The sequence below is a fragment of the Sesamum indicum genome, linkage group LG6 (genome assembly GCF_000512975.1).
Source record: "Sesamum indicum cultivar Zhongzhi No. 13 linkage group LG6, S_indicum_v1.0, whole genome shotgun sequence".
NCBI lineage: Eukaryota > Viridiplantae > Streptophyta > Magnoliopsida > Lamiales > Pedaliaceae > Sesamum > Sesamum indicum.
Window position 1 is genome coordinate 10,257,089 of NC_026150.1, and position 27,881 is coordinate 10,284,969.

The 27,881-nt window shown below is 31.5% G+C and overlaps 1 protein-coding gene and 1 long non-coding RNA gene across 8 annotated transcripts; both read right to left on the reverse strand.

The window, feature by feature from the left end:
* On the reverse strand, positions 2,197-6,134 carry LOC105164296 (protein NRT1/ PTR FAMILY 6.3-like). The gene is made up of 5 exons (XM_011082918.2): positions 5,783-6,134; positions 5,503-5,680; positions 5,368-5,407; positions 4,578-5,155; positions 2,197-3,252 (listed from the first exon to the last, which is right to left on the reverse strand). Exons 1-5 carry the CDS (start codon positions 5,904-5,906, stop codon positions 2,388-2,390), a joined length of 1,785 nt encoding a protein of 594 aa, XP_011081220.1. The 5' UTR covers positions 5,907-6,134; the 3' UTR covers positions 2,197-2,387.
* On the reverse strand, positions 11,759-17,431 carry LOC105164298. 7 transcript variants are annotated; one of them, XR_002287235.1, is made up of 12 exons: positions 16,973-17,431; positions 16,764-16,897; positions 15,731-15,930; positions 15,489-15,632; positions 15,333-15,406; positions 14,610-15,007; positions 13,621-13,701; positions 13,431-13,535; positions 12,686-13,111; positions 12,375-12,518; positions 12,219-12,292; positions 11,759-11,862 (listed from the first exon to the last, which is right to left on the reverse strand). It is a non-coding gene; the product is annotated as an uncharacterized LOC105164298 (long non-coding RNA). The 7 variants fall into 7 exon arrangements; XR_848009.2 differs by having other exon boundaries at positions 12,686-12,828; positions 12,956-13,111; positions 16,764-17,431; XR_002287234.1 differs by adding an exon at positions 15,967-16,042 and having other exon boundaries at positions 15,731-15,895; positions 16,764-17,431.

Consider the following 27,881-nt stretch of genomic DNA (forward strand, 5'->3'; position numbering starts at 1 on the left):
ATTTTTGGTCTTGAACTAAAATCAATTCATATTAAATAATAAATACCATCTTTTATAATTAAATTACAGAACAAAAATTACATTTTTTCCTTAACCCATCAATAATGAATAGACGTCTTTATCTTAGCATTTTACATGTTTACCTAAAACAATTTGAATGGACAATATCAATTTTGCATTTTTCCAAGTAATACTTACATGGTAGGTGTCGGTTCTCCTGAAAAATCAGCTTTTTGTCAAATTTATTTTTGTGGTATAGCGATCAAACACTATATCTTTACATTACATATCTCAAACAGTAACGAATCAGAATCGTTAAACAATTTAAACATGTGAAAAGTTGACAACTAGGTCTTGCAAAAAGTAGGCCAATTCACGTACATTTTGACGATATTCGAATAAATCTAAGGGTTGGGGTGTCAACTTTATTATTCAACTAGGGTTTGTCATGCATGCTTTTATATATTAGTTGATGAATGAGAGTAATGTCTTTCACGGGAAGGAGGAAATCTGTGGACATAAATTGGCCTTTACACGCACGGGCAACATTGTGTTGGATCGAGGAGATTTCCTACATAAATTTCAGGCACAAAAAGCAGTGGCTAGGAAGAACATTCAGAGGTTCTCTACTCATTTCTACTTAATTAATATCTCCACTTTTGCATTAAAGAGGAACAAGTTGCAAGACTGGATGTTCAAGTTTGAAGCAATGATGTCTCAGATTAATGGTTGGGATTAAAATTGAGATCTCATGAACAAGTTTGAGGTTGTGGGAATCCAGTTATGTTGAATGTGTCGGTATTTATCTCACTTTATATGTTTTATTATAATTTGTTGTTTACTGTTCTTATTATGTTGATATATTAGTTGAATCGATGTAGTGTTCAGAAAGATGTTCAGATCGAATTTTTTGTTGCAAATCCTATAGCGCGTCTACTCTATTCAATATACACACCACATATATAAAATATTTTTCTAAATACATGATGTCATCTTTATACACGTGACGTGTGTTTGCTGAATGGTATAAAAGATGGAATATAATTTGTAATAAAAATTCAATCATGTTCAAGTTGCATCCACTATGGTAAGTTAACTGCAAAAGAAGGGTAGATTAGCGGGAAAAAAAATTAAGAGATAATTTTAACGTTAAGGTAATCATATTGGTATTTTCTGAAATTCGATCTATTTATACAAACATCTTGTTGCCTTTTGCAAGTTACAAGTACACCCCATAGAGGGTGTCAATGTGTGATTCATCTTAAGAGGTGTACTTGTCAAATTTTGTCCTTTAACAAGTAGTGTATTTATAACTACAATCACAACTTAAGGATTATGTTTGTAATTTTGAGATGTTAGAGTTGTTTGTAATTTTGAGATGATTAATTTTTGAAGTGATTATAACGTTTAAATACACAATTTCATAATTGATTATGGCAGATTGTATCTAGATTTCAAACTAATTAATATCATTTTTAAGATTAATAAAGGAGTTGAAATTTTAGTGGGCACAATAGGTACTTAGATGAAAAATTAATCGTGGTGGGATTAAAAATTACAAATCATATCTTTTACCAAAAGGCTATTTTAATAAAATTTAATAAAAAAAAATTGATTATTAAGAAATGTCAAAAGACATAAAAACTACGTACTAGAAATGGACATTTGACCTAACTGATATCGCAGCTATAGGGCCAAATGAGCATTAATATTATCATGCCCAATTTTTGAAGTCTTTGAATTTTTAATATAATTACTAGAAAAAGATATTAATGAGAAAATATCAGCACATCAAAATATTAAAATTATCCACAATTGCATATAGTAAGTGAAATAATTTATTATTTTACCATAATCCGATTTCTACAAACTTCGTATTGACAAACAAATCGAGTTAAAAGAAATTTTTTTCTTTTTTTCTTTTGTTATATTTATTTATCTTTTTCTAAGTGGGGGAACATCGACCTCTTAGAACAGTAGTAAAAGTAAGTGTTATTCGCAGTAATTATCAATTTTTAAAATTTGATGTAATTACACAGAAATTTTTTTTGATTTAAAAAATTATATTCAGTACTCTTAAAGTTTATTTCTATTTAATAAATAGATCGATTTTGACCAAAATTTATCGAATTTGTTGATACTCGCAAAAAAGTAAATAATTTATATTTATGCCAGATTGGTGCAGTGGAATTAGTGTGGAGATATATTTTTTTTATATTAGTATAGATAGACAAGAGTTCACATTTTGCACTCCTTAGCCAAATTTTTCTTGATTATTTAAGCTATATATGTCACACCGACGACTTCTTCCCACATTTTTGTACATGAAAATAAGTTATTAACCCTATAATTTGAAGCCGGAAACAGTTGATGGTACAAAAACTACACTAATGGTAACTGGGCTCCGTTTCTTCCAACTCAATTCCCTCCTCAGCAAGCCTATTCTCCTTGTACACATACCACCTTGCACTCACCAAAAACACCGCCAGATTCAGAATGCTCAAGATTGTCAAGAGCCAGTAGAAGTTATAAAGCCTCCCTTCATTAAGATTATCAGCCAGCCATGGCTTCTTCTCCCCAGTCACCTTGTGCACTATCGCCACCAAGATCGAGCTAACGAAAAATCCGAGTGAGAGTGTACTCAAGAACAACCCGGTGCTCATTGTTTTCATTCCCTTGGGGCACTCCCTGAGGAAGAAATCAAGCTGCCCGATGTACGTGAACGCCTCACCCGACCCCACCAGGAGGAACTGTGGCACCAACCAGAAGACGCTCAACGGCACGATGGCCGCTCGGTCGTGTGTCAGACCATGTGATCGTGCCACATGCAATCTCTTGATTTCAGATAGGGCTGCAGCCACCATGGCGAATATGGACAAGACTAGGCCGACGCCTATGCGTTGAAGCGGGGTGAGGCCTTGCGGATTCTTGAAGATCTTGCGACAGATTGGGACTATGATGCGGTCGTAAATGGGGACGGTGAGGAGGATGCTGGCGACGAAGAAAACGGTGAGGGATGCAGCCGGGATTTGGAAGGATTTGCTGATGTGACGGTCCATGGTGGTTGCTTGTGAGACTGAGAATGTGGTCATTTGGGCATAGACAGTCCAGAACATGACTGTTGTGGCCCAAGTGGGAACCATCCGAATTACCAACTTGACTTCTTCCACATCTGTTAAAGTAGAAAGGTGCCATTTACTGGCTACCGTGATGGGTACTTCAGAGTCCTTGATGGCTGCCTTGTCCAGAAAACTGGAAAAGAAAAATTACATAGAAAATTATGATACATCGCAGTTAAATTTTAACCACAGGGCTTGAGTATGATTTTTTTGTCTCGTTCTCGACAGTCACATAAACTTTATACCACTCTCAGTTTCAAAGAAACTGGTCCAATAATGGATGCAAGAAGCGCGACAAATTGCTGGGAAACGACAGGTGTAAAATCAAAGTTTCTTCATTATTTAGCTATAGAGTACTAAAGATAGGAATCAAGTTCATGCATCTCCATGTGAACATATTATCCATTTGAGAGATTCTTCAAGAGATTCTTTCCTGCTAGTTAAATTTGAAGCGAGAAACAAAAAGCCCAGATGCACTGACCTTTGGTGGCCTTTAAGCAGCACTTACCCATAGTATATACTTAGGATTCTGCACTCTGACAGCTTTGTAATGACAGTATCTAAAATATCATTTTGTATTTATATTGGCTTTAATATTTTACTAAGGTGTTGGAATCATAACACGAGGTGGGCAATAAGAATACTACTATATGAAATGAAATGATCATAAAGATCTTAATATCACAATAACAAAACCTACACAAGTTGAATCTTTCCAAAGTTGTAGTTGTGGTGTTTCACTATGAAGTCAACAACATAGTTGTTTTTCTATTTCTTGAACAAGAAATCAAATATCTAAAGGCCCACCTCTGTTTTTTGGGCAAAAGATTCAACTTTATGTCTGAGTCAAGTATCTAATGGGGCTCACAGGCATCCTTGTTATCACAAATTCTAGGAACCAATCAGATGTTACTGCTTTGTAATATCATAGGTTTGGTTGATGACTTGCCATCAAAGGATGGACAAAAATTGTGATAAGTTTCCAGCTTGCTTTCCAACTGGTCCACATTCATTTGTTGGTATCTCACGAATAATTCATAATACGATGTCATTTCGTTTGGCAAATAATGCAGACTTGATTCCAAAGAGGCCCCTGTTCAACTTAATTATTTATAGGTAATGACCCACACCATGTATGAACTAGCATTATACATTATATACTTGCATGCTACAAATGCAATAATTCATGAGAGATTTTTATGCTACATCATCGAATTTCCACGTAATGATTCAAATTCTGTCCCGTTTTCATTGACTAAACAGGCTTCGTATTATCATCAACTAAACAGGTTTCGTATTATCGTGGTTCGTGGACTAAATACTTATGAAGTGTGCTTGTATGATATATATTTGATGTTTTTTCTTGAACTTGATTGAAGCTAGCAAAATAAAGAAGTATAGCATAAGGTCAGGAAGTTATAACATGTAAGGAAATTATTGATCAGGCAGCAAACTCACCGGAACTCCTTGCTGTGTGGTAACTTTTGCTTCTTCTTCTTCTTGCTCTGCCCTTCATCACCAACAATATCATCAATATCAAAGAGAAGGGAAGGATCCGATGGAGGCTCAAGATCTCTTTTCCTCCACGCCGCCACGAAAACAGAGGCAATCTGCGTCAGCGGGCTGCCCACCAGCTTCTTGAAACGGTACCGTCTGGTGCCAGACAAGAACACCAGCAATCCAACAACGATAGCACAGGCACAAATTCCATATCCCCATTCTCTCCCAAGATTATCCTGAATGTAGACAAGAACAGTCACAGCTGCGAGTGATCCAATGCTGATGAAGAAGAAGAACCAATTGAAGAACTTGGTCATCTGTTTCTTCTCCTTCTTGTCGGATTCATCAAACTGATCTGAACCGAAACCCGAAACGCTGGATTTGAGACCGCCGGTGCCAAGGGCCGTGAGATAGAGAGCTGCATAGAGGACCATGAGCTGTTTGTTGCTTGCCGGAATGCAGGATTTGCTGCCGGGGCTGCATTTTGGTGGCCGGAGGCTGGGGATTATGGTTGATATTGTCAAGATTGTCACACCCTGTTCAAGAATGAAGCGTTAATGAACTAATCATATACCGGGACCAAAGACTTTGGAGATCATTCCTTAATCAAGCAGAAAAGTTGTATTTTTTATCCTTAATTCTCATTCAAATTTCCTGTTTCCTCTTCACAAGTGATCAAAATAACACTGATACACAATAAGGACATAAACTGCTGAAAAACACTTTAGCAAGTCATATATATGCTTACCATTGCTTGAACTGTGGCAAAGATGCCTATGGTCAAATACCTGCAAAACAGATAACAACAGAAAGAACAAAAAGCATGAGAACAGAATATCATCAAACAAACACAAAATCTGCCATTTTTAACTCAAATATTCACCTTCCCAAGTACGTATCAGCAATGAAACCTCCAAGCAAACACAGCATGAAAGAAGTGCCAAGAAAATTCGTAACCGTATTAGCAGAACCCGCATTGCCCAAATGCATGGTCCCCGTCAGGTACGTGACAAGATTCACCGCTATTCCTAGCGTCGTCAGTCTCTCACACACCTCAACCCCTGATCACAAGAACCACAAAATAGGAACAAAACCATCAGATACCACAATCATCAAACGTACGTATCAAACACATAACACCAGTCATAAGTCGAACAGGGTACCTAGAATCATGGCTGCGCTGGTCCAGCCACCGGAGGAGGACTTCACGGCAGGGCGGCCCTTGTAGTCCCAGGCATCCGGGAGAGTTTCAGCGTCTTGTTTGGTCTCAGGGAGGGTGCCCGCCATCTGTCTGGACTTAGTTTTTTGGCCCGTGAAATGCAGTTGTGGTGATGATGATGGTAAAGGAGAGATTCTTGGCTGTATGAAAAAGATCGCTTGTTTCTTGGCTAAGTAAGGAAAGAGTAGATAGGTCTGTAGCAGGCAGATTATGAGGTCTGAAGGGAGGCAGTGCTGCTTTTATAGCTGTGGCCTCGGAACTCCGTGCTGTGGCAATCAATTATGGACATTTTGGGAGAGCTTTGCTTACTTTATTGAGAAGACTGTGGAATGCTTACACCTCAGCTCCTATTCAATTTTATTGGTTGCTATTTTAGTACCCAATTTTCCTCAGTTCATTGCATCAATGAATGGTCATGTGCACCTAATTACCTTACTTTTTAATATTTCCTCCCTGCCATAATTAATGGGCATTTGATTTTTCTTTATTTTTTTGGCAAAATTATTTTGTAAAAAAATTATGCTTTTTCGCATTGTATGCGTATGTTAAACGTAATAGAAGATGTAACAAAATTTACAATAGAAAATTTAATTTTGAATGAATGTTGCTTTTGTTTTGGATCATAGCAGTTTGAAGTGGCTCAGATCAATGGTATGGTTAAGATTGAGGTTCTGTGAATAAGTTTGAGATTTTGAATTTGTGTTTCACCAGACGTGTGTATTTGTTTCATTTTATATGATTTTATTATAAATTTATTTTATTTTTTCATAATTATATCGATTTATGATTGAACTAATATATATTGTTTACTTTATTAAAAAATGATATAATCATGTAATTACCACATAAAAATAAATATATAATATGGTCAGAAGAAAAAAGATCACGACGAATACTAATTGAACACGAGTATTTTATTATTGTAGATATCATTTTTTTTAATCATAGTTTTTAGTGTCAGTCATTTATAATAGGGATAATTACATTTACACCTCTTCATTTATTGCCTTCTTATACAAGCCACCCCTACCTTTTGAAAAATTATAAAAATCACATCTGGCAGTCTTTAAAATGCAAAATAGCTCCTGTTGACTAGCTCAACCTTTAAAATATTTTTTTAAGGACAGAAATGCCCTTAGGGGTATTTCTGCAATTATCAAAAGGTAGAAGGGGTGTCAAAGTAATATTTATGTAATATGACCTCATATATTTTTTTATTATTTATACTAATTTTTAATTTAAATTTAAATTATTTTATTAGCTTTTTTATTGAATTTGTATATAAAATTCATATTTTAATAATTAATATATTAAATTATTCAATCAATATATAAATAAAATTAGTTAATAGACTATAAGTGTAAATTAAAAGATTAACACACTTATAAAAATTATTTAAAATTATTAAAATTAAAAGGTTACTTATCCTCTATTTTTATTTATAACTAAGCTCTACTAAAATAAAATTAAAACTAATTTATGTATTTTATTTAAATTTAATTAAAATTAATAAAATAAATTAATTTATTAAAAAATATTTTAATATAATAAGGATTAGGGTTGGCATGATGGTGTGGTTGAGAAAGAAGGAATTTTTTTTAAATAAATAATTAATAAATCTTTTTAACAAAAAATTATTTATTTTATTAGTTCTAATATGATTTATATAAAATACATAAATTATTTTTAATTTTAATTTTAGTAAATTTAGTAAGAAATAAAAATAGAGGATAAATAGTCTTTTTAACTTTAGTAATTTTATTAAGGGATAATCTATATATTAATAAAATAATTTAATATTTTAATTATTAAAAGTGCAATTTTATATAGAGATTCAATAAAAAAAAGTTAGTATAACAATTTACATATAAATTAAAAATCGGTATAAATAATAAAAGAAGTATATGGAATCATATTACTCATCTTCATAAATATTACTTTGACACCCCTTCTACCTTTTGATAATTACATAAACACCTCTAAGGGCATTTTTATCCTTGAAAAACTATTTTAAAGGTTGACCTAGTCAATATAGGCATTTTTGGATTTTTAAAGGCTGTCAGAAGTGGTTTTTGTAATTCTTTAAAAGGCAAGGATGGTTTGTATAAAAAGACAATAGGTGAAGGATATAAATGTAATTACCTCTTTATAATATTAGGAATATTTTTATTTCCTTCAAGTGAGCGATAGTTAACCGACGACGTCTCGAGTGTACTTACCTTGGGGTCGCTTGTCCGTAGGATCTCTATGATAATAATTGTTACTTTATTGTGTTGTCATTAAATTGTCACTATAGATTTATCACTACATGTATTTAATGATAATTTCATCTTCAATTTTATTACAATAATTATATGGTGACAAAATAAAAATTATTTTTATTTAATATATATTTTAAGATTAATATAAAAATTATTACTTGATAAATTTGTCACTAATATCATATTTTCTTGTAGTAACGAACTTATATAATTCTTGATTTATGCTATTTTCTCATTTTTATTTTTTTCGATGTTCTAAAACAAATTTTCATTTTAAAAAATCAGAACTTCCTTTTTATTCTTTTCCAAAATGATCATTTTATTTAGAGATAATAATTACATTTCCCTCTCCTAATGCTTGATTTAATTACACGTAAATTTCCAATTATTTGAAAATTTACATTAATTCTCTTGACTTTTGTTTCCAAATAGATCCATTTATTTTTAAAAATAATACAGTTCGCTGACATCAGCAAAATTTATCATCGTTGACTAATTACAGACTTAGTGTAGGTTTTTTCTAATAAATTATTCTTACGAAGGTAAAAATGTACCTTCTGACATGCGTTAGCGTGTGAAGATGTATAATAGTGTTTTAGTAAGAAAAAAATTTATTTGACTTATAATATGCTTGTTATAAATCAATTTGTAGTAAATATAGATTTCATTTAATTTTCTCGTTGATGGCGATAAATTTTTGTTGGATAAAAATAAATATTAAAAATATTAAATATAATTTTTTAAATTATAAAAAATTTATGAATAATTACTTCAAATCAGGCGAATCTAATTGCACCTTTTATTGAATATATTAATGCGATACCACTTAGTCTCGAGCACAACTCGTAAAGACAAACTTGCAAAGATATTCAAAATCTTCGCTTTACAACTCAACATTTAAAAATGGATAATTATTAAATCAAATTTAGCACATAATGCTAGACGAAAACAACTGTGTAATACCTACTCCAAAAGTTGAGGCCTCATAATTTTAGAGGTTTTGAGTTCATATCTTATTATGTACGTAGAGTATTATTTATTGCTTAGTAGAATTTGTTGTCTATTATAATAGTAGGTGTAATTGAGAAGGATATGATTATTGTAATAATTTTTGTTAAATATTGATGTCGACAGATTGTAATTGTAATCGACTTATTTCAATTAATAATAATCCGTCGCTCTTACTTCAAAAAAAAAAAAAAAACACCTACTCCAAAACTAAGGTTGTAATTGTGTGAACTTGATTATGTTTTTGTCAAATCATTAGAAGTAAAATTATTATTGACTATAATATTAATGATTATAGCTAGAAATTATAGTAAATAACTATTACTAAACATTTTAAATAAAATTAATATAAAGAAGTAGTATTTCCATCATAAAAAAATTACTTGTCAATGTTAAGAGACATAGTAAAAATATTTGTCATGACTTTTAGCCACAATAAATATTTTAGCCACCTTCGTAAAACCTACAACCAACAACCGTTATGTGACCATGTCCAATAACTATTTGCTATGATTATTTATTATTAATCATGACATTTAGTTATAATTAAATGTTACATTTATTGTAGTGAATCACAACAAAAATATTTGATTTTTTTTATAAAAAAGAATATATATTAAAATATTGAACATATGCAAATTAGTACCTTTGGTTTGGCTGGTAATTTTCATATATCTTTTCTTTTTTTATTTTAATCGTTAATTTTTTATATATCACATGCATTCTTTTCTACATCATCTCCCATCTCTCTCACATGCATCCAGTATGGCTTACCTAATATTATAAATAACAAGTACTATAGTTATTTTTTTTTATAATATGATGATATTACCAGAAATAGATAAATAAAATTATTTTAATAATACTATAACAAATGATCGACCTACAAGAACATGACTAAATGCTACCGTCTCAGTTCTCTGTATTTGGCTGTTGTATTTAGGCAAAAATTCGGTGGAAAACTTGCAGATAGCAAGAAAAGTACTATAATAAAAAATGACTCAATAATTAAAAAAAAATCAACTTCGAATTAATTAGCAAAATCAAATTCTCATTATTAGTCTATATTATTCAGCAAAATAATAAATTTATAAACGAAAAATATTTGCTAACGAAATTTAGCAACAAGCTATTTAAATTAAGAAAATTATTTTTTTAGTCCTTTAACTTTACCCGTTGTGAGTTTTAGGCCTATAAGTATGCTCTTTTTTTGTTAAGTTCTTTAAGTTTCAAAATTGATGAGAAATAGTTCGAATAGAGTTTTCTACATGATTTTTCGGAGAGATTTTGAAAATCAACTGGAAATTGGCCAAGTGGCATGCGATTTTGTTAAATTTCTGGCAATTTATACAAGTGCAGAGGTACGTGTATAAATATGGCCATTGATGCTAACTGACAATTATTAAGTACCAAAATTCCAAAGAAATTATATAAAATTTTAAATTTTTATAATTTAAATTTAAATTATAATATAAAAATTAAATATATTTTAATGATTATATTATTTACTATAAAAATAAATAAATTTTCTTAATTAAATTAAAATTATAATATAAAAAATAAATTAAAATTATTTATTTTAATATGTCCAATATGTCTTTCAACTCATATTCGAAGCCACATAGGACCCATAAAATCATCCAACTGGGCTGCCATGTCATCTTTCCAGCCAAACTTAAAGTTCCGACATGCAGGATTATTTGTCATCAATTTTATAACTTACAGGACTAAATAAAAAAAATCATACTTATAGGACTAAAACTAATAAGGGGTAAAATTAAAGTATGAAGAAAATATTTTTTCCTTAAAATTATGTTAAAGAATATAGATTAACAATGAGAGTTTACTTGCTAGTTAGTTCGATACTGAATTTATTTTTATAGCTATTAAGTCATTTTCTTGTAGTGAATATTTTATGATATCCATCTCATATGAATTAACAACTGATTATACAAGTACTATATAAGCTTTAAGTAAATAATTCAAGTGTATCAATAGAATATCCCTTTTCTTCAAGTTGTTCATGTTGGATTTATTAATCCAATAATTTTGGATCCTTAACCCGTTGGGCTTATGTGTAAAATAATTATGTATTATGAACTGTCGCAATTTAAACCTAATAAAATGATCAAGATAAGATTTTAGTAATTTGGGTCTTAATGTATCTGGTAGGATGTGGGCCTTTAATATATAGAGACTAATGGTAATTTCAATTTTAGTGATGGGTTAAAATTGAAATACATAATATTATATATATATATATATATATATATATATTTATACATTACTATTATATATATATATATATATATATATATATTTATACATCAAAATAAGATGAATTGTTTAAGATATCCTTAGACTATATAATACTACCAAAAAGAAATAATTATTTTCAATACTATAAATTTTTATGACTTAAAAATTATAGTAAATTAATAATATAAAATCTAGTAAGATAAAACCGAAGAGAAAATATAAGTTTTGACCACAATTAACCATAATTCGCCATAGTTTTACCCATTGCCAAAATATTTGACATAATTTTTAGCTGTAGCGAAATGTGTTGGCATGTCTTGTAGAAAAATAATCATTATGCAACCGTAATTAATTAGTATTCTGTTTCTTTTTCCTTTCTTTTTCTGTATAGCTTTTTTTTTTTTTTTTTGTGTTTCTTTTACCATCTTTTTCGAATATTGCTTTTCTCATTTGTTTTCTACTCTTGTGAAGCTTGTCCCAGCACATCTTTAGAAATCTGTTGAAAAAATAAGAGAGAAGTCCATGTAAGACAATGCTTGACAGGTGCAGAGACATTATTATCAATGTAAATTGGCCCAAATTTGTCTTAGCCTCAAAACCTAGGTATTTTGCTAGTAACAGTTTCTATGACAAGAAGGGGAATGGAAATGAGAAGACTTACTTCCCACTCAAAAGTATAATTAGCCAAGAAAGCAACTAGAGAAATCAATTGGCATTTTAATTCTGGAAAGATAAGTGCTTGCGGACTGCCATAGTTTTTCATGAACCTACCTCGCATAATACTACAAAATCTAGTACTCGGAGCATGTGCATCTTAACAAAGCCAATTGGAGCTAGGAGCATAAAACTTACTGATTCATCTCGATCTCCATCTCCAGGCTGCAAATTATAGTCTTCGTCGGGCGCAAAGACTTTTTACTGGGGCCCTAACATCCTCAATTTAATTAAGAACAAGCCAAATATACGAGAATAGCACAATAAACAAAATATGCAAAATTAACCACTTACTAGTGTGTGATTTGAATGCTTTCTTTAACACGGTTGTCACCTCCTTTCTGATGAATAGTGGGTTGCTCTCGAATAGTGCACAAGTTAGATGATTTTCAAAGAGTGAGTGAATTCACAAGGATGTCGGCCAGCATTGACGAGTACCTAAAAGAAGAGAGGTGGAGGCATCAATATTTTCACATATATACCCAAAGTGAAACAACAAATAACATGAATTTTTACCGGGGCCCTAGCACTGTTAGTTTAGTTAAGAACCAGCCCAATGTACAAGAATAGCAGAATAAACAAAATATGCAAAATTAACCACTTACCATTGTGTGATTCGGATGCTTATTTTAACACGTTCGTCACCTCCTTTCTCAGGAATAGCGGGTTGCTCTTTGATAGTGCACAAGTTAGATGATCTTCAAAGAGTGGGGGAATTCACAGGGTCTCGGCCAGCATTGACGAGCACCTAAAAGAGGAGAAGTGGAGGTATCAATATTTTTACATATATATGGAGGTCAATACAAACTTCTATCCCAAAGAGAAACAACAAATAACATGAATCAACTCATTTCTGCTTTTGCAATTAGTAGAACCTCCTCTAGTTTCATTATAGCTTCACCCAGCAAATAGTCAAACTGTTATGATTAGAATATGTTATCTTTCGGTTTGCCCAAGAAGGAACTCAAGCTCTGCTTATCAAGTGCTTTCTTCTTCTTCTCATCAAGTTCTAACTAATGCTTGTATAAAACCTGCATCAACCATAATCATGGGTAACTTGGTCACAAAGGGTGCTGTTAATAGTAACATTATAAAGCCATTTCAAAATGACTTGCTAGATTTTGTCCAGAATTTCTTCACATCATTGGGAAATACTGAGTCCCAATTTTCTTAATTTCTGCTCCTCTTCCTGATCAAATTTGTAACTGAGCATTAACAAACTAGCAGAATGCTCCAATAAAAGATAGTAACACCATTGGCCCAAAATGGAAAAACTAATCTGATGGTTTCTCTTTATAGTAGTGAGTGACTATGCGTACTTAGAATAAATAAGAAAAACAAACGCCGCACCTTTACACTCTTCTCCCCTCTTGTAGTATGTAGCGTGATCTTGCTAGCTCTTATTTCAACTTTCTTGGCCTGAGCGAGTTTCCATTTCCTCTCTGACTCAAAATCCTAAAGTACATAAAACCATTTAACAGAAAGTTCAAAACCATGGAATAAATGAAGCATGGTGTTGAAAGAAAATATGCTTTCTTACCTTTGACAACCAATCCATCTCTTCCAAAACACGGTCCCGACATGTTTTAGGACACCGAGGTTCTTTCAGAGCTTCGATTGCCTATAATTCAAAGAACACATGGCAGCAAAGTTAACGAAACAGCATTATGGAAAATCATAAACACATTCTAACTCCAATTGTGGTATTAGGACATTCAGTTGCTATATCTCCTTGCATCCAACACAGAATCCCAACTAATACTTCTACGATGTGTGTAAATTGGCACCACATACGAATTTAAAACAATCATGTTTATAGCTGTGTTCGACTTAGATTCTTTGTAGGTTTCACTACGAAAAAGCATAAAATCCTATACATGGGTAATACAGGGTTTACAATCACTTGAACTTCTGCAATTCGCATCTCTCTTCAATTGAAGGCTACTATTGTGAGATGTTTGGACTCTTAAATTACAAAAAGTTAACAATAATTCACAAGAACACATGACACAAACATCCTGATCTTTTGTCGATTCACGGTCAAGTTTAGACCTTGGACCCATGGGAGGCCATGATTCATCCAAGATGCCTATCTCATAGTTAAAGCTACAAAAGAAACAAAAAAGCAAGACGAGTTGCGAATGTCATTAAGCCAACTGCATATTCACATCCTAAAACATACAATCATATTCCAACATATCTTGAATAAGCTAGTTGCAACACATAAAATATACCGCGAAAGCCAAAAATATAGTCATATATTTATAGTATATGATTATAAGTCTAAATAGAATGCACAGGAAAAACTTATAAAAACTTGCACATATAGAGAAATGGATTCCACTTTTGTTTGAAAAGCTATTTTGATTTTAGGATTATGGGTTATTATGAGCTTGTGTGAGGTGATAAATGACTTCAAAAAATACAGCTAGCAATAGCCACTTTCTAGACGGAAATTATTTTTTCTATAACCAAAATAAATTAACTAATAGCCATCTCACTTAAACAGCAAACTACAACACCACGTACCTCATACGTAGTAATATCAGCTGTTGTCTCTTCTGTGTGGCGAGGAGCAAAATTTCTTTTCAAATCACTCAATTGCCTTTACATCCACAGCAGCAACTCGAGGTTGGAGAGTGGATAGCACTTTTTTTCTTTTTCTTGTGGATATTCCTTTTTTTGTGTGTTTTTTCTTTTTTCTTCCAGATATTGCTTTTTTCTGCTTCTTTTCTTTTTCTTTTTTTGGATATCGCTTTTTTTTTCTATTTCTTTTTCTTTTTTCGAATATCGCTTTTTTTTTCTGTTTCTTTTTCCTTTCTTTTTGTGTATAGCTTTTTTTTTTCTTTTCTCCTCTTTTTCGAATATTGCTTTTCTCATTTGTTTTCTGCTCCTGTGAAGCTTGTCCCCAGCACATCTTTAGAAATCTGTTGAAAAGATAAGAAAGAAGTCCATGTAAGACAATGCAAACTGGCCCAAATTTGTCTTAGTCTCAAACCCTAGGTATCTTGCTAGTAACAGTTTCTATGACAAGAAGGGGAATGGAAATGAGAAGACCTACTTCCCACTCAAAAGTATAATTAGCCAAAAAAGCAGCTAGAGAAATCAATTGGCACTTTAATTCTGGAAAGATAAGTGCTTGCGGACTGCCATAGTTTTTCATGGACCTACCTCGCATAATACTACAAAATCTAGTACTCGGAGCATGTGCATCTTAACAAAGCCAATTGGAGCTAGAAGCATAAAACTTACTGATTCATCTCCATCTCCATCTCCAGGCTACAAATTATAGTCTTCGTCGGACGCAAAGACTTTTTACTGGGGCCCTAGCATCCTCAATTTAATTAAGAACAAGCCAAATATACGAGAATAGCACAATAAACAAAATATACAAAATTAACCACTTACTAGTGTGTGATTCGGATGCTTTCTTCAACACGGTTGTCACCTCCTTTCTGATGAATAGTGGGTTGCTCTTGGATAGTGCACAAGTTAGATGATTTTCAAAGAGTGAGTGAATTCACAAGGATGTCGGCTAGCATTGACGAGTACCTAAAAGAAAGGTGGAGGCATCAATATTTTCACATATATATGGAGGGGAATACAAACTTCTTACCCAAAGTGAAACAACAAATAACATGAATTTTTACCGGGGCCATAGTCTTTTAGTATATTTCCAAGGCAAAAGTAAGAAACTTCAGAAGTGCCCCAGAAAATCCAGCTCTGAATGTAAAGACATGTCACTTCTGCGCCACACCTTAATGCAGTCTGATGAACTAAATTCATTGCCTTTGAATGCCTGACGAGAATTCACACTACACCACAGGCCAATTCAGCTAGTGACGCTATACTGAAAAGAGAAGCATTACAAAATTTATTTCAATACCTGAGTTGTTGGATTGCTTTAGTCTGACATGCACATCACATACGTGCATGCTATTTCTTCTATGTCATCCCTACATCTGATCCAAGTAATTTTTATCACTCCCTTCATAGAAGTTATTACAACCACATTTGATGCTCTATTTCCTTATGAGAAGTTTTCAAAGGTCAACCAAGATAGGCCTTCTTAATTTGGTTTTAGGTCTTATCCTCTATGGTTGTAATTTTATCAACCATAGATACCTAGTGTCAACAAATTAACAAACATTTCTCCACTTATAGATCTGATCACTCCGCATAATGGTTGACGCATTATTTGTGAAAATAATGGCAATATCTCTTCCACTTTAACATATTGAATGCAATATGAATCAACTTCAATGGCTGGGATCAGAAAATGTGTGTCGTCAAACTGGAGGGCTATAAATGATTAAACAAGGTGAAATACAATATTTAAACCATGAAAAGGAAAAAAGAAAAAAGGAATGTTCTCAGTATAGACAATTTCCGAAAACCAAGAAAACAAGATATGGGTTTTGTACTCGAGTAAAGATTTTTAACAATCATTGGCAATCAAGCTTCAATGTGTTTAGATCTAAATACCATCAAGTCCGCCCTTAAGACAAAAGAAATATTCAAAATTTGCGGAAGACATATCCAAAAGGAGTTACAGAACATGGAACTACTCAAAAACAAAAGAAATAGCTCGATCTCATTAGCTATTAATCTTGATTGCCCACATAACAACGGACTGCAAATAGAGTTAGTGAATTCAACATAGCTATAGAAACCATGCTTTACCTGTCGCACTACTCTGTCGGTACAGGACCTACAGGCTGGTATCAATTTTTGCAGGAGTTTTATCTTGGTTATATTTGTACAAATCTCACTTTCCTTCGATCGTGGGTACGATCTCTAATGGGAAAGCTCCAACGCTGTGTATAAAAAGAAGAAAGGGTGCTTCAAAAATCATCCATTTCAACCATTAACGGAACCAAGCCGAGACTGACCGAATGGGTCTACTTCGAGTCGAGTCTCAGTTCATTCCTCCTTTCTAGTGGGAGAGGCATCCGAAGAAGCAGTGGGTGCAGAGGCGAACTATCCATCAGTGACAAGAGAAGGCGGAATGACACCCTCCGGCTTTGACTACCCCAGTTTGCTTTCAGTAGCCAATCTTTATCCCTGCTGTTTTTCTTGATTTTGTTTAAACCCACATAACCATGTTTTCTTGATTTTCTTTCCCCATTATATTGGTGAGAAGTGACGAGGAAAGGGGAAATGAAGGTGAGACTGGAACTGGGGATTTGATGGTGGAACAGAGAGAAATGCAGGAAAGAAGACATTGATTTTGAGGGGGTCTGGTGGTGATTTTTTAGGGTTTTTTGTGATGATTTGAGGGTTTTCTGTTTCTTCAAACTTGTCTGATCGGTGAGGGGGATAATGGTTGTCTGATCGGTGAGGGGGGTAATGGCGTGTTTTTTGTTTTTCTAAATTAAATAAAAGGAAAAAATTAATTATCTAAATAATTAAAATAGATGAAAAAGGCCGAGAAAAAAGTCCAAAAATTCTATTTCAACTCATCAGAAGTTATTCAAGAAACCCACATATGACATCAGGCCAATGATTAATTAAACAATAAATATTCTACCATTTTATTCCCCAAATTCCAAATTAATATCCCCCAAATGAACGACATCACCATTCTCATCGAATCCTGTAAGAATAGAATCTACGCTAAACTACAACATCAGAGATATTATTTTAGTCTTGATTCTCTGGAACATATGGAAGCCCCGAAATGATGCTAAGCACATGGGAGTCGCATTCAAGGCAACACCATTATTCACAAAACACTGGCGTACCTGCATAACCTCTATAAAAGTGAGATGCTGAAAGCCGTGTACGTGCAAGGGGAATTTTTTGTCGTAAGCATTATTAATATCCCCCTCCAACCGAAGACCAAGAGCAGAAAGCTACTATTGTCCATTGGAGAAAGCATCAAGAAGGATGGTACAAACTGAATACAGACGGAGCGTCAAAAGGTAACCCAGGTATTTCCGGCGCAGGTGGCATCCTTAGATATGATCTTGGTGAAGTCATCTTTGCCTTTCAAAAACCTCTTGGCATTACTTCTAACACCCAGGCTGAACTTCGAGCCATACACAGAGGACTGAAAATATGCATTGAAAAGGAATTTTACAAAATTTGGATTGAAACTGATGCAATTGTTATCATCAAGCTCATCTCCACACCACGACTAGGGGCATAGAACCATCATATAATCCTTCAAAGCATCTGGAACCTTCTGAGGCAAATCGAATAAAATCTCACATCTTTAGAGAAGGCAACCAAGCGGCGGACTTTCTAGCCAATCAAACATGTACATCCTTACAACATAGCATCATTACCAAAGAACATCTCACAGGTAAAGTGAAAGCTATTATTAACCTTGACTCTTATGGCCTCCCACACTTTCAATTCAAAACTTTTGTAGATCCCCCCTGAGTAGTTTACTTGATACCGATAGCCTTAGATTCGTGTGAATGCTAGGTGGGCTGCTTGCCACCATTTTAAATAATACAACACATATATGTATATAACAAACATATATATATTCAAATATGGAAAAAACCCACACACAGCCACTTTATTTCAGAGGATATATGCATATTTGAGCTGCGGGTTTCGAAACAGGTATGAATTCATTAATTTAAAATTATTGATTAATTAAATTATTAATATTATTTAATTAGTCCTTTCATTAAATATAGTTTATATTAAGCGATGTATTATTTAACCGGAATATTTTACGAGTTTGGCTATTTAAAGTAGTGTCGAATTAAATATCAAATCGGATATAAAAATGATATCGTTGGTTAATTAGATTATTAAATTTATTAGATTTGAATATTACTATAGCTAATTTATACAATTCCATCGGAATTGTCAACCAAATACGCAATTCTACGTATTGTATAATTAAAGTGTATAATAGCGAAAAATTGATAGAAAATTCATAGAAATATTTCGAAAATTATATTTAATAATGGTATGTTAACAAAGAGGAAAAAAACGAAGATTTGTACTTTGATAGAAATGAAATATTGAAGAATTATTAGAAATTATACGAATAACATTTAATATTATATTTAAAAGAAATTACAATATTCTCGATATATTAACTGTATGTGGTATAACTCATTATATGATACGGGGGTAGAGTGAAAAGACTGAACCACTACCTATTGGATAGATAAGGGTTGTAAAGTCGAGGTAAGTAAATAATTAGTATTATCTATATATGTCTTCTTTATCTATGGTTTTACTATTATCTAAATTTGTGGTTCATGTTGATGTTGATTTATCTGAAAGTATATGAGTGATGTATAATTTGATTTGATTGATGGTATTGTGTGCGTGGAATGAGAAAATACATTGAAATATATGTTTGTTGTTTGATATATTGTGGATGTTTGGAATGAGAATATGTTGATATATTGTTTTACGTTACTAGTTGCTTACAAGAATGGTGATATGTGGAAATGAGGGAGTGGTGGAAATTGAATATAATTATGGTGTGAATACCCCTTGATGTGTTGAAAGCCTATAAGGCGATATGAAAAGTGCTATGTGCGAAATGAAAGTGCTATGTGCGAAAAGAAAGTGCTATGTGCGAAATGAAAGTGCTATGTGCGAAAAGAAAGTGCTATGTGCGAAATGAAAACGCTATGTGCGAGATGAGATTGATGAGCCGGCTGTCAAGGGGATTCACTTAAATTTAATAATGGTGAGATTGAGTTGGCGGAAAAAACACAATATCACCTTCTGGTAAGCAAACTAGGAAAAAGAGGAAGTTTAATTGATTGTCTTATTGCGTGATAACTATGTGGTGTAATAAAGATGGTTACGTGGAAGCAAATTGACTATATATTCTATGCATATTGCCTATGTATCTTGTTTGAGGTTATATTTGGTATACATATATAGATAGGACTGGTTATTTGCTTACTGAGTGGCAGGCTCACTCCCCTGCTGACATTTTCTTTCAGGAGTAGACTTTGAGGTGTTTGACTGTTGAAGAGTAGGTCTATGCTATACTCAGGCAGGTCGGGCCAGTATGCGGTTTTCTCCTCTTTGACAGTTAGAGTACAAAATACATTTTGTTGTATAGAGAGAATGTAAGCATGGAGATTACTTATGATGGACTACTTGTAGTATTTGATGTGCATATATGTTGTGTAGGTTGATTACGCTTGTTATGACGTTGGGGTTACGTATACATATGTGTTAAATTATCAGGTGCATTTATGTTTATAAACACAGGGATTACTATAAGTATGACGTTTAGGTAGATATAGCCCTCGTAGCGAAGGGGATGCTACACTTTATCTGCAGATGCTAGTTGGAACTGATGATTCGAGTTTAGTGGCAGAAACCTTTTGATACACTGGATTATCGCCTCCAACTTTGTTTGTCATCTATTTTTGTAAGGGAGCAGTACTCCTTATTTATACTTTTGTGATTTATTGTAAGGGAGTAGTACTCCTTATTTATGCTTTTGTGATTTATTGTAAGGGAGTAGTACTCCTCGTTTATGCTTTTGATGGTTATCTGTAAGGGAGTAATACTCCTGCTTTTACTGCTTTTTTAGAATTGATAGGGAGTTAGCACTCCCCGTTGTAAATTTGCTCGCCTTTTGATCTTAATACAGAAGGGTTGGGGACTCCAAAAAACTCCCCCCACCCCCGGATGGTTTAAATAAAATAAAAGAAACTATTGGGACTTTTAATAATGTAATTATTCTATTATAATTTTTTATTAATATTTTTAATTACAGTCGTTAACAATTGTTAATTATAACAACTTGTTAACAATTTATATCTATTAATAGATATAACAATTATATCTACTAAAATTACATTTTAATTAATTTTGATAAAATTGCATCTGTTTTTTGCTGTAATTGTTACAGATAAAATTAATAGATGTATTTGTTAATACAATTACTAAGTAAAATAATTATTGTTAATTTACCTATTTTTTGAACAATTCATTATCACTTTCTTGTGCTAAATAACCTTCACAAATGTATTTTCAATTATTCAAGTTATGGTATTTGAATGGCAGTGAGGGCTCTCAGAATAAGGTTTTTTTTACCTTCAAATTTTCAAGGAGTTGCAATTAAAATGTGAAAAATTTTGCTTTATTATTTTTTCTTATTTCCATTAATTTTGTGGATTGTGTTCGTTGTTGGGAATACAGTTGACTGATTGGCCTATATTTGGTTTGCATGTAGTAAAGGTTAGGGCGCACAACCAAAAAAAAACCCTCTATTGTGCCGGATGAAGTCGGCTGTCACAATTAGTGACAGATTTTTCTACGGAATTGTTACCACCATCCATACTTGGGAAAGATCAAAATCGGTTGTAAGAGGACGACACTGTTTGTAGTAGTAATTTTACTACAAGGGAATAGCTAATAGCTACGGAAAAAATGGGAAAAGTGTTATTTTAATCCGCTAAGTATGTCTAATTTTAATTTTAGTCCGATAACTATGTCTATTCTTGTTTTGGTCCAGTAACTTACGAAATTGCTTACTTTTAGTCCTTTGGCAGATTTTCGGACAATTTTACCCCTATGAGTGCATATGGACTAAAACTGCCTTTCAAAAGTTGCATAGGGGTAAAATTGTCCGAAAATATGCCAAAGGACTAAAAATAAGCAATTTCGTAAGTTATTGGATCTAAACAAAAATGGACATAGTTATCGGACTAAAATTAAAATTAGGCATACTTAGCGGACTAAAATAATACTTTTTTCGAAAAAAATTAATGTTAAAGTTAGTATCGAGTTAATTAGTAAGTAAAATTTTCGTTGCTGATCTACACTATTGAATATATATTGTAAACAAATTCATTGCCAAATTCGTAGCAAGTAAATTCTTATATTAAATAATGTGATTTAGCAACAGAAAATTTACTTATTAATTATTTCAATGTTAATTTTTTTCGTTGCTATCAAGCTATTTTTTCTTGCAGTGCTGGATCATTTTTTAGCACATGTAAAGACAAACTACGCTTTCATAACGTCAAATAAAAGAAAGTATTTATAACACTCGCCCTTCCTCTCATGGAATCAAACAGCGGATAGCCTTTTTATTTTATTTTTTCTTTTTATCACAATGAGGATGGCGGATGGGAAACCTGGGTTTAAATCCTAAACGTGTCTTCTATGGAGGAAAGGCGATGTTGATTTTTTTATTCATTGTAATTAATTCAAAGGGTGAATAGCAATTTATGGTCCGTGCTATTGTATATGAACAAATTATCTCTTTATGAAAAAAATAATAATTTAGCTCTTTGTACTTTTTAAAATAAAACTATTTAAGTAACTTGCTTTATTTTAAAAAATATAGGGAGGTAAATTATTGTATTATAAAAAGATATAGGGAGATAAATTACTATTTTTTTTTATAAGAGAATAATTTGCTCATTTACAATATCACATGAATAACTTGTATTTTGCTCTTAATCCAAATATTGATGGCATAACGGTCTAATAATTGCCTACCTAAATGAGTTTGGATAAAATTCATCTTTAATCCCTGATTTTTTATTTCGATTTCAAAATAGTTCTTGTCTTTTCAATTCACTCTACATTAGCCCCTCCAATGAATGGTCTTCCTATATTATCCTTATGAAACTCTTCCTTTTTTTTTTTTTAAAACATAAAATCATGATTTGGCCCTTCTATTTTTAATCTTTGAAAAATATGAACATTTTAATTAAAATAATTTATTGTCGGCCCTCAAATAATAACTTCTAATGTATGAGTGACCAAATTGCGATAAAAATGAAAAGTGAAGCACTAAAATATTTTTTTATAAAAATAAAAAAAAGTTTAATAGGGGTAATATGGAAAAATTACCTGTTGGAGGACTAATTTGAAATTAGTTGAAAAAACAGGGACTATTTTGAAGCTGAAATCAAATATTGGGGACCAAAATGAATTTTACCCAAATGAGTTCGTTACTTTGTTATTCATTGTAATTAATGGTTAACTGATAGTAGAGTGTGTAATCATTGCTTCTTGAGAATTATGAGATGTGTATATGGATGAATTTATTTTTTTAGGTAAAAAAATTATGAGTCTGCACAAACTCTTCTCAAGATTTAGGTTCCTACTTAACTATTAATTTGGATTCTTCAAACTTTACATCATACACAACCTCAATGCATGTGCCAATTTTGTAATGCTCAACTGCTTAACTTCCCAACTCCCTTGCTTTTTTTTTTTTTTTTTTCTTTTTTAAATAGTGATGACGTTAAGAACTTAATAAATTGATCAATATATTGAATCGATCAATTTATTAGTATAACAAATAATAATGATATAATAAACCACAAGAAACTCGTATAAAGTGGGATAATTAGTACATATACCTAAATGACTAGTGGGACCCAAACTCAACTCACATAAAATGAGATAAATATTTATGCGTACGGCTGTTAATGGATGGGCAATACTCAAACTCGGGCTCATTACAATAGCTATTACGTAGACCAAAACCTAATATTATTATATTAGAAGCAAATCTGGACCCATATCCATTAAAATAAATATTTGGAGTAGGAGTAGAGCCTAAACCCTAAAATACATGTGGATATGAGTAAAATTTAATACCCCAAAATACATATTATTTATCAGCTAACTTAAAATGATTTAATTTATAAACTTTCGATAAATCAATCGGTTAGATTTTCATGCATGATATTTAAAATTTTATACTTATTTTATTAATATATATGTATATATACATACATAGATTTGCATAATGATACTTTGACAAAAATTCAAATTTTTTTTTTTATCTTTATTCTTAGAGTGACCAGTTTTAAATTAAATTTATGATAAATTAATTTGAGCGTGAGATGATAATTTAGAGAACAAAAAATACATAAGAAATTTAAACTAGTTAACCTCGACGAATATATGGAATAGAACTTTGTTTGAATTTGAATAAAAAATCATCAAATGAAAGTTGAATGCAAATTCAAATGAAGAAATATTTTATGCCAAAGCTATAATATTTAATAATAATGGTATGTCATTTAATTAACAATATGTCCTCGTGATATCATTACAAAAAATGTGTAGAACTGTTTCATTCTTTTTAAGGAACTTTATTATTCATATTGGTGGAAATTTAAAATTTAACAAAATTTACATTTTTCAAACTTATCATGAAAAAATAAAAATAAAAAAATTCAATGGGTAGAATCCAGACAGATCCAATTGTTTCCGGTATAACTTGACTAAGACCCAATGAATAGTTTGTGCATAAAGTCTATAAGTAACTATTACGGGAATTTATTGAGTATGAATGCGAGTAGGGTAATTCCCATATATTGACAAGTCTATCGACATGTCAAATGGGACTCAAACCAATGAATACTTAGAAATTATTCATGCGTGAAACCCAAACTTTAACCACTAAATGAAAATATTATTAGTATTTCCTAGCTAGTTAAATACCTTGATTATTATTGTCATATATCAAAAGAGTACTTTACATGTATATTCAAGGGATTTTTGTTTCTACCGAAATGGATATACCAAATGAATAATTAATTATTAAATTCATATTAAAATTATTATATCTATACTTTTTTATTTATAGCCTTTTAAAAAATTACATATGCATTCATTGAAAACGTCAACTGGACCTATTTTATGAAAAATTATACATATATTTCCTAAAAATATCAATATTATTACATAAAATATCCTTATTTTTTATCTGTCATGGTGATGTAATTATGAAAAAAAATAAATTATGTAAATAAATCATAAATTAAGAAGTGCAAAAGTAATTAACGATGCAGTTCTACTCTTTGCCATCATTATATTTCATATAATTATTCACAATATTTAGGTAGCTAACCCTGTCATAAAGTTCAATCAATCAATCAATTAATGAGATAAGTTAGCCTATCGAAAAAAAAACTCAGATAAATTAGAAAATAGAAATACTTATGAAATAATACTCAATATGTAATTACGTACCACTAGATAATATTGTTATGTATTGTTGGAAGTTTCGAGTTAGAATTGATTATATTTAGCATCTAAATATTTTGTTACCCAAATTATATTTCAAATTGTTCATGGTTATGCAATAATTATTGATCATGGTATTTTTATTACAAGTGTGACAAAAATATTTATTATGCTTCTTAGCTATGGCCAAAAATATTTTTCATGATTGATAATCTAAGTTTTTGCATCAGTTTATTTCACTATGATCAATTTAATTGAAGAGAATGAATGAATTAAAGGTAAATTTAGATATTCGAAAGTTGGTATGAAAATAAAATTCGACTTTAAAATATATTATAAATAAAAATAAAATATATAAATCAACAATTAAAGTAAAACAAATTTAAGTTATCAATTAATGTAAAATTTAAAAAATTGAATAAATTAGCCATCTTATTGACGAACATTCTTTACTTTAAAAAAATTGTTACGACAGCTTTATTAACCACCATCTGTGGGTAGGAAGACCTTTTCTTCCTTATATTAGTATAAATAAATTGTAGATTATAGATACAAACACGATAAGCGTTGCATCAGAGACATAGAAATATATATATATATATATATATATGTACATAGGTACCGACAGATTATCCAATAAAAGTGTTCAATAATACAACATTTATAATCCGGGAGACTGTTGATCTCTGCGTTGTTCATCACAAGCCTCGGAACAAATACGATTCTGCGACAAAAACATCTGAAAGGAACCCACGAGAACAGGTCGGTTCCACTCCTTGTTTTGCTTGCACGTAGCATCTCGTGACTCCGCAACTTGATCTCGCTATGTTTCACCCAACATATATATAATAAAATTTTAATAATTATATCTAATCAACGCTTACTATATATTATAGTAAAACTACAGTTACCGTATAACTAAAATAACATCCCATATGTTAGTGGGGTTAAAGCTATGGTGCCTAATTGAGCAAGGCCTCATCGGTGGAATAAGTCATAATCAAGCAACAATTTTGATGGTGTTGTGCATTCTATATATATCGGTTATAGACGGGGATTTTGTGCAATTTTTAAATTCTAAGATCTCTTAAATCTCAACAGACATTTTTTGAAGGACGAATTTGTGAAGCAGTAATCAAAACAAAAATACCTCGTAGGGCAACGGATCATCCATCGTGTTGCAATATGCTGCATTAAGTTTGATGAATGATTGAACTAGAGAGCATAGATATAAAGGAAATATTGATAAGGAGGTTGAGGAGATTTAGACCACACATGTAGCAGCTACTTGAGGAAAGTTAGCTCCATTTTTTTTTCATAGTTTTTGGTGTTGACTTGTATGATCAACATTTTTTAATAAATATCGAATATAGCTTATATTAAAAGTTTGATATATATATGGATTAATTCCAATTATAATGATTAGCTAATTTAATTTTTTTGGCCGACCTTAATGAAAGGGATCCAATCCATAATTATGCAGTTTGAATATTCTATTTCAAATTGTTAATTATCATGTTATAAATTAGGCTAAATATTAAAATTGGTCTATTAAGTTTATATCGAAAATTATTCTAATTTCTCAAGTTTATTTCTTGATATTAGTATCTATATATAGACTTTATTTTTAGTCTCATATTGGTCTCTCGGACAATTTTCTCGGCCAAAATGTAGTTGATTTTGATTTTTTGAAAAGAAACTGGTGAATTTAGGTTTTTTTTTTTTGTTTTAGTCCTTTAAATTTATAAAATTATCAAAATAACTTTTTTTTAGGTGAAAAAAGTACGTACTGTAACTTCCTGCCCAAAATGCTAGACCTTGACTTTCTAAAAACTGTTCATTTGGTGGCCAACAACATACTGAAATAGAATTAAAGTTGTGGTTTGGAAAATGTAATGAGATGTTTAATAATACAGATGTTGTACTAAGTACATGTTGTCTGTATATTACTGTTGTAGTAAATGATGTATGTGGTATAATAAAATTATTTTTTTCTCCTTAGAAACATTTGCGTTCACTCCTTAAATACCTAAAAAGTTTATAAAACCCCGATAGAGAAGGGTTCCAATAAAAAAACGTAATTTTAAAACGAAGACACGGTCTTAGATGCAAAACACGATATGGGCATGTTCTTGTTTGTTCCTATGTTGAAGTTTTACAATACTGAATAACATAGTTGTGTTATGCAACATGGCTTGGTTGAATGTGCTTGTTTGGAAAAACACGGTTGTGTCTCATTATGCGTCACTATATATGTATCATTAATTGTTTTTAATGACAATTCTTTGTTAGTAATTCCTAGATAAAATTACTCCTTTAATCTTATAAGATAGAGGATTCAACGCTTTTAGTATTCTACTTTACGAGACATTAAAATGGTCCAATAATTGAAAAAACTTGGCGCATTTGGTGTTATGCTTTACGGAATTTGTAAAACTGAACCCAAAATTGGACATGTTCGATAGATTTAATCCCATAAAACTCATAATGTAGAGGACTAAACTTGTCTATTTTTTCTCAATTATAGGACCATTTTAAAAATATCGTAAAGCAGAGAATTAAATATGTTGAGTTTTTTCAATTTTGAACCACTTTGATAATTGCGTAAAATAGATTACTAAAAATATAATTTTAACATAATTCTTGCTAATGGCAATTTATACGAAACAATAATCAGTAGTAAAAGTACAGAATTCAATATTATTGTAAAATAAAATTAGTCCACTATATTTAAATTGTCTCTTAATTCCTTTTCTTTTCCCCGCTAATTTTCTCAATTTTTTTGATGTGCTGCGAAGAGATGAGAGTATTTCTTCAACCAAAAAACTTGCCCCAGCTGTACGGATCCACAGCTGACAT

Bases quoted from the DNA above. Each gene is read 5' to 3' on its own strand.
- LOC105164296 (XM_011082918.2), bottom strand. From the start codon at position 5,906: ATGGCGGGCACCCTCCCTGAGACCAAACAAGACGCTGAAACTCTCCCG. The intron at 5,156-5,367 runs GTAAGCATATAT...ATTCTTGAACAG, and splicing joins TTGCCACAGTTCAAGCAATG to GGTGTGACAATCTTGACAAT. The intron at 3,253-4,577 runs GTGAGTTTGCTG...TTTCTTTTCCAG, and splicing joins CCACACAGCAAGGAGTTCCG to TTTTCTGGACAAGGCAGCCA.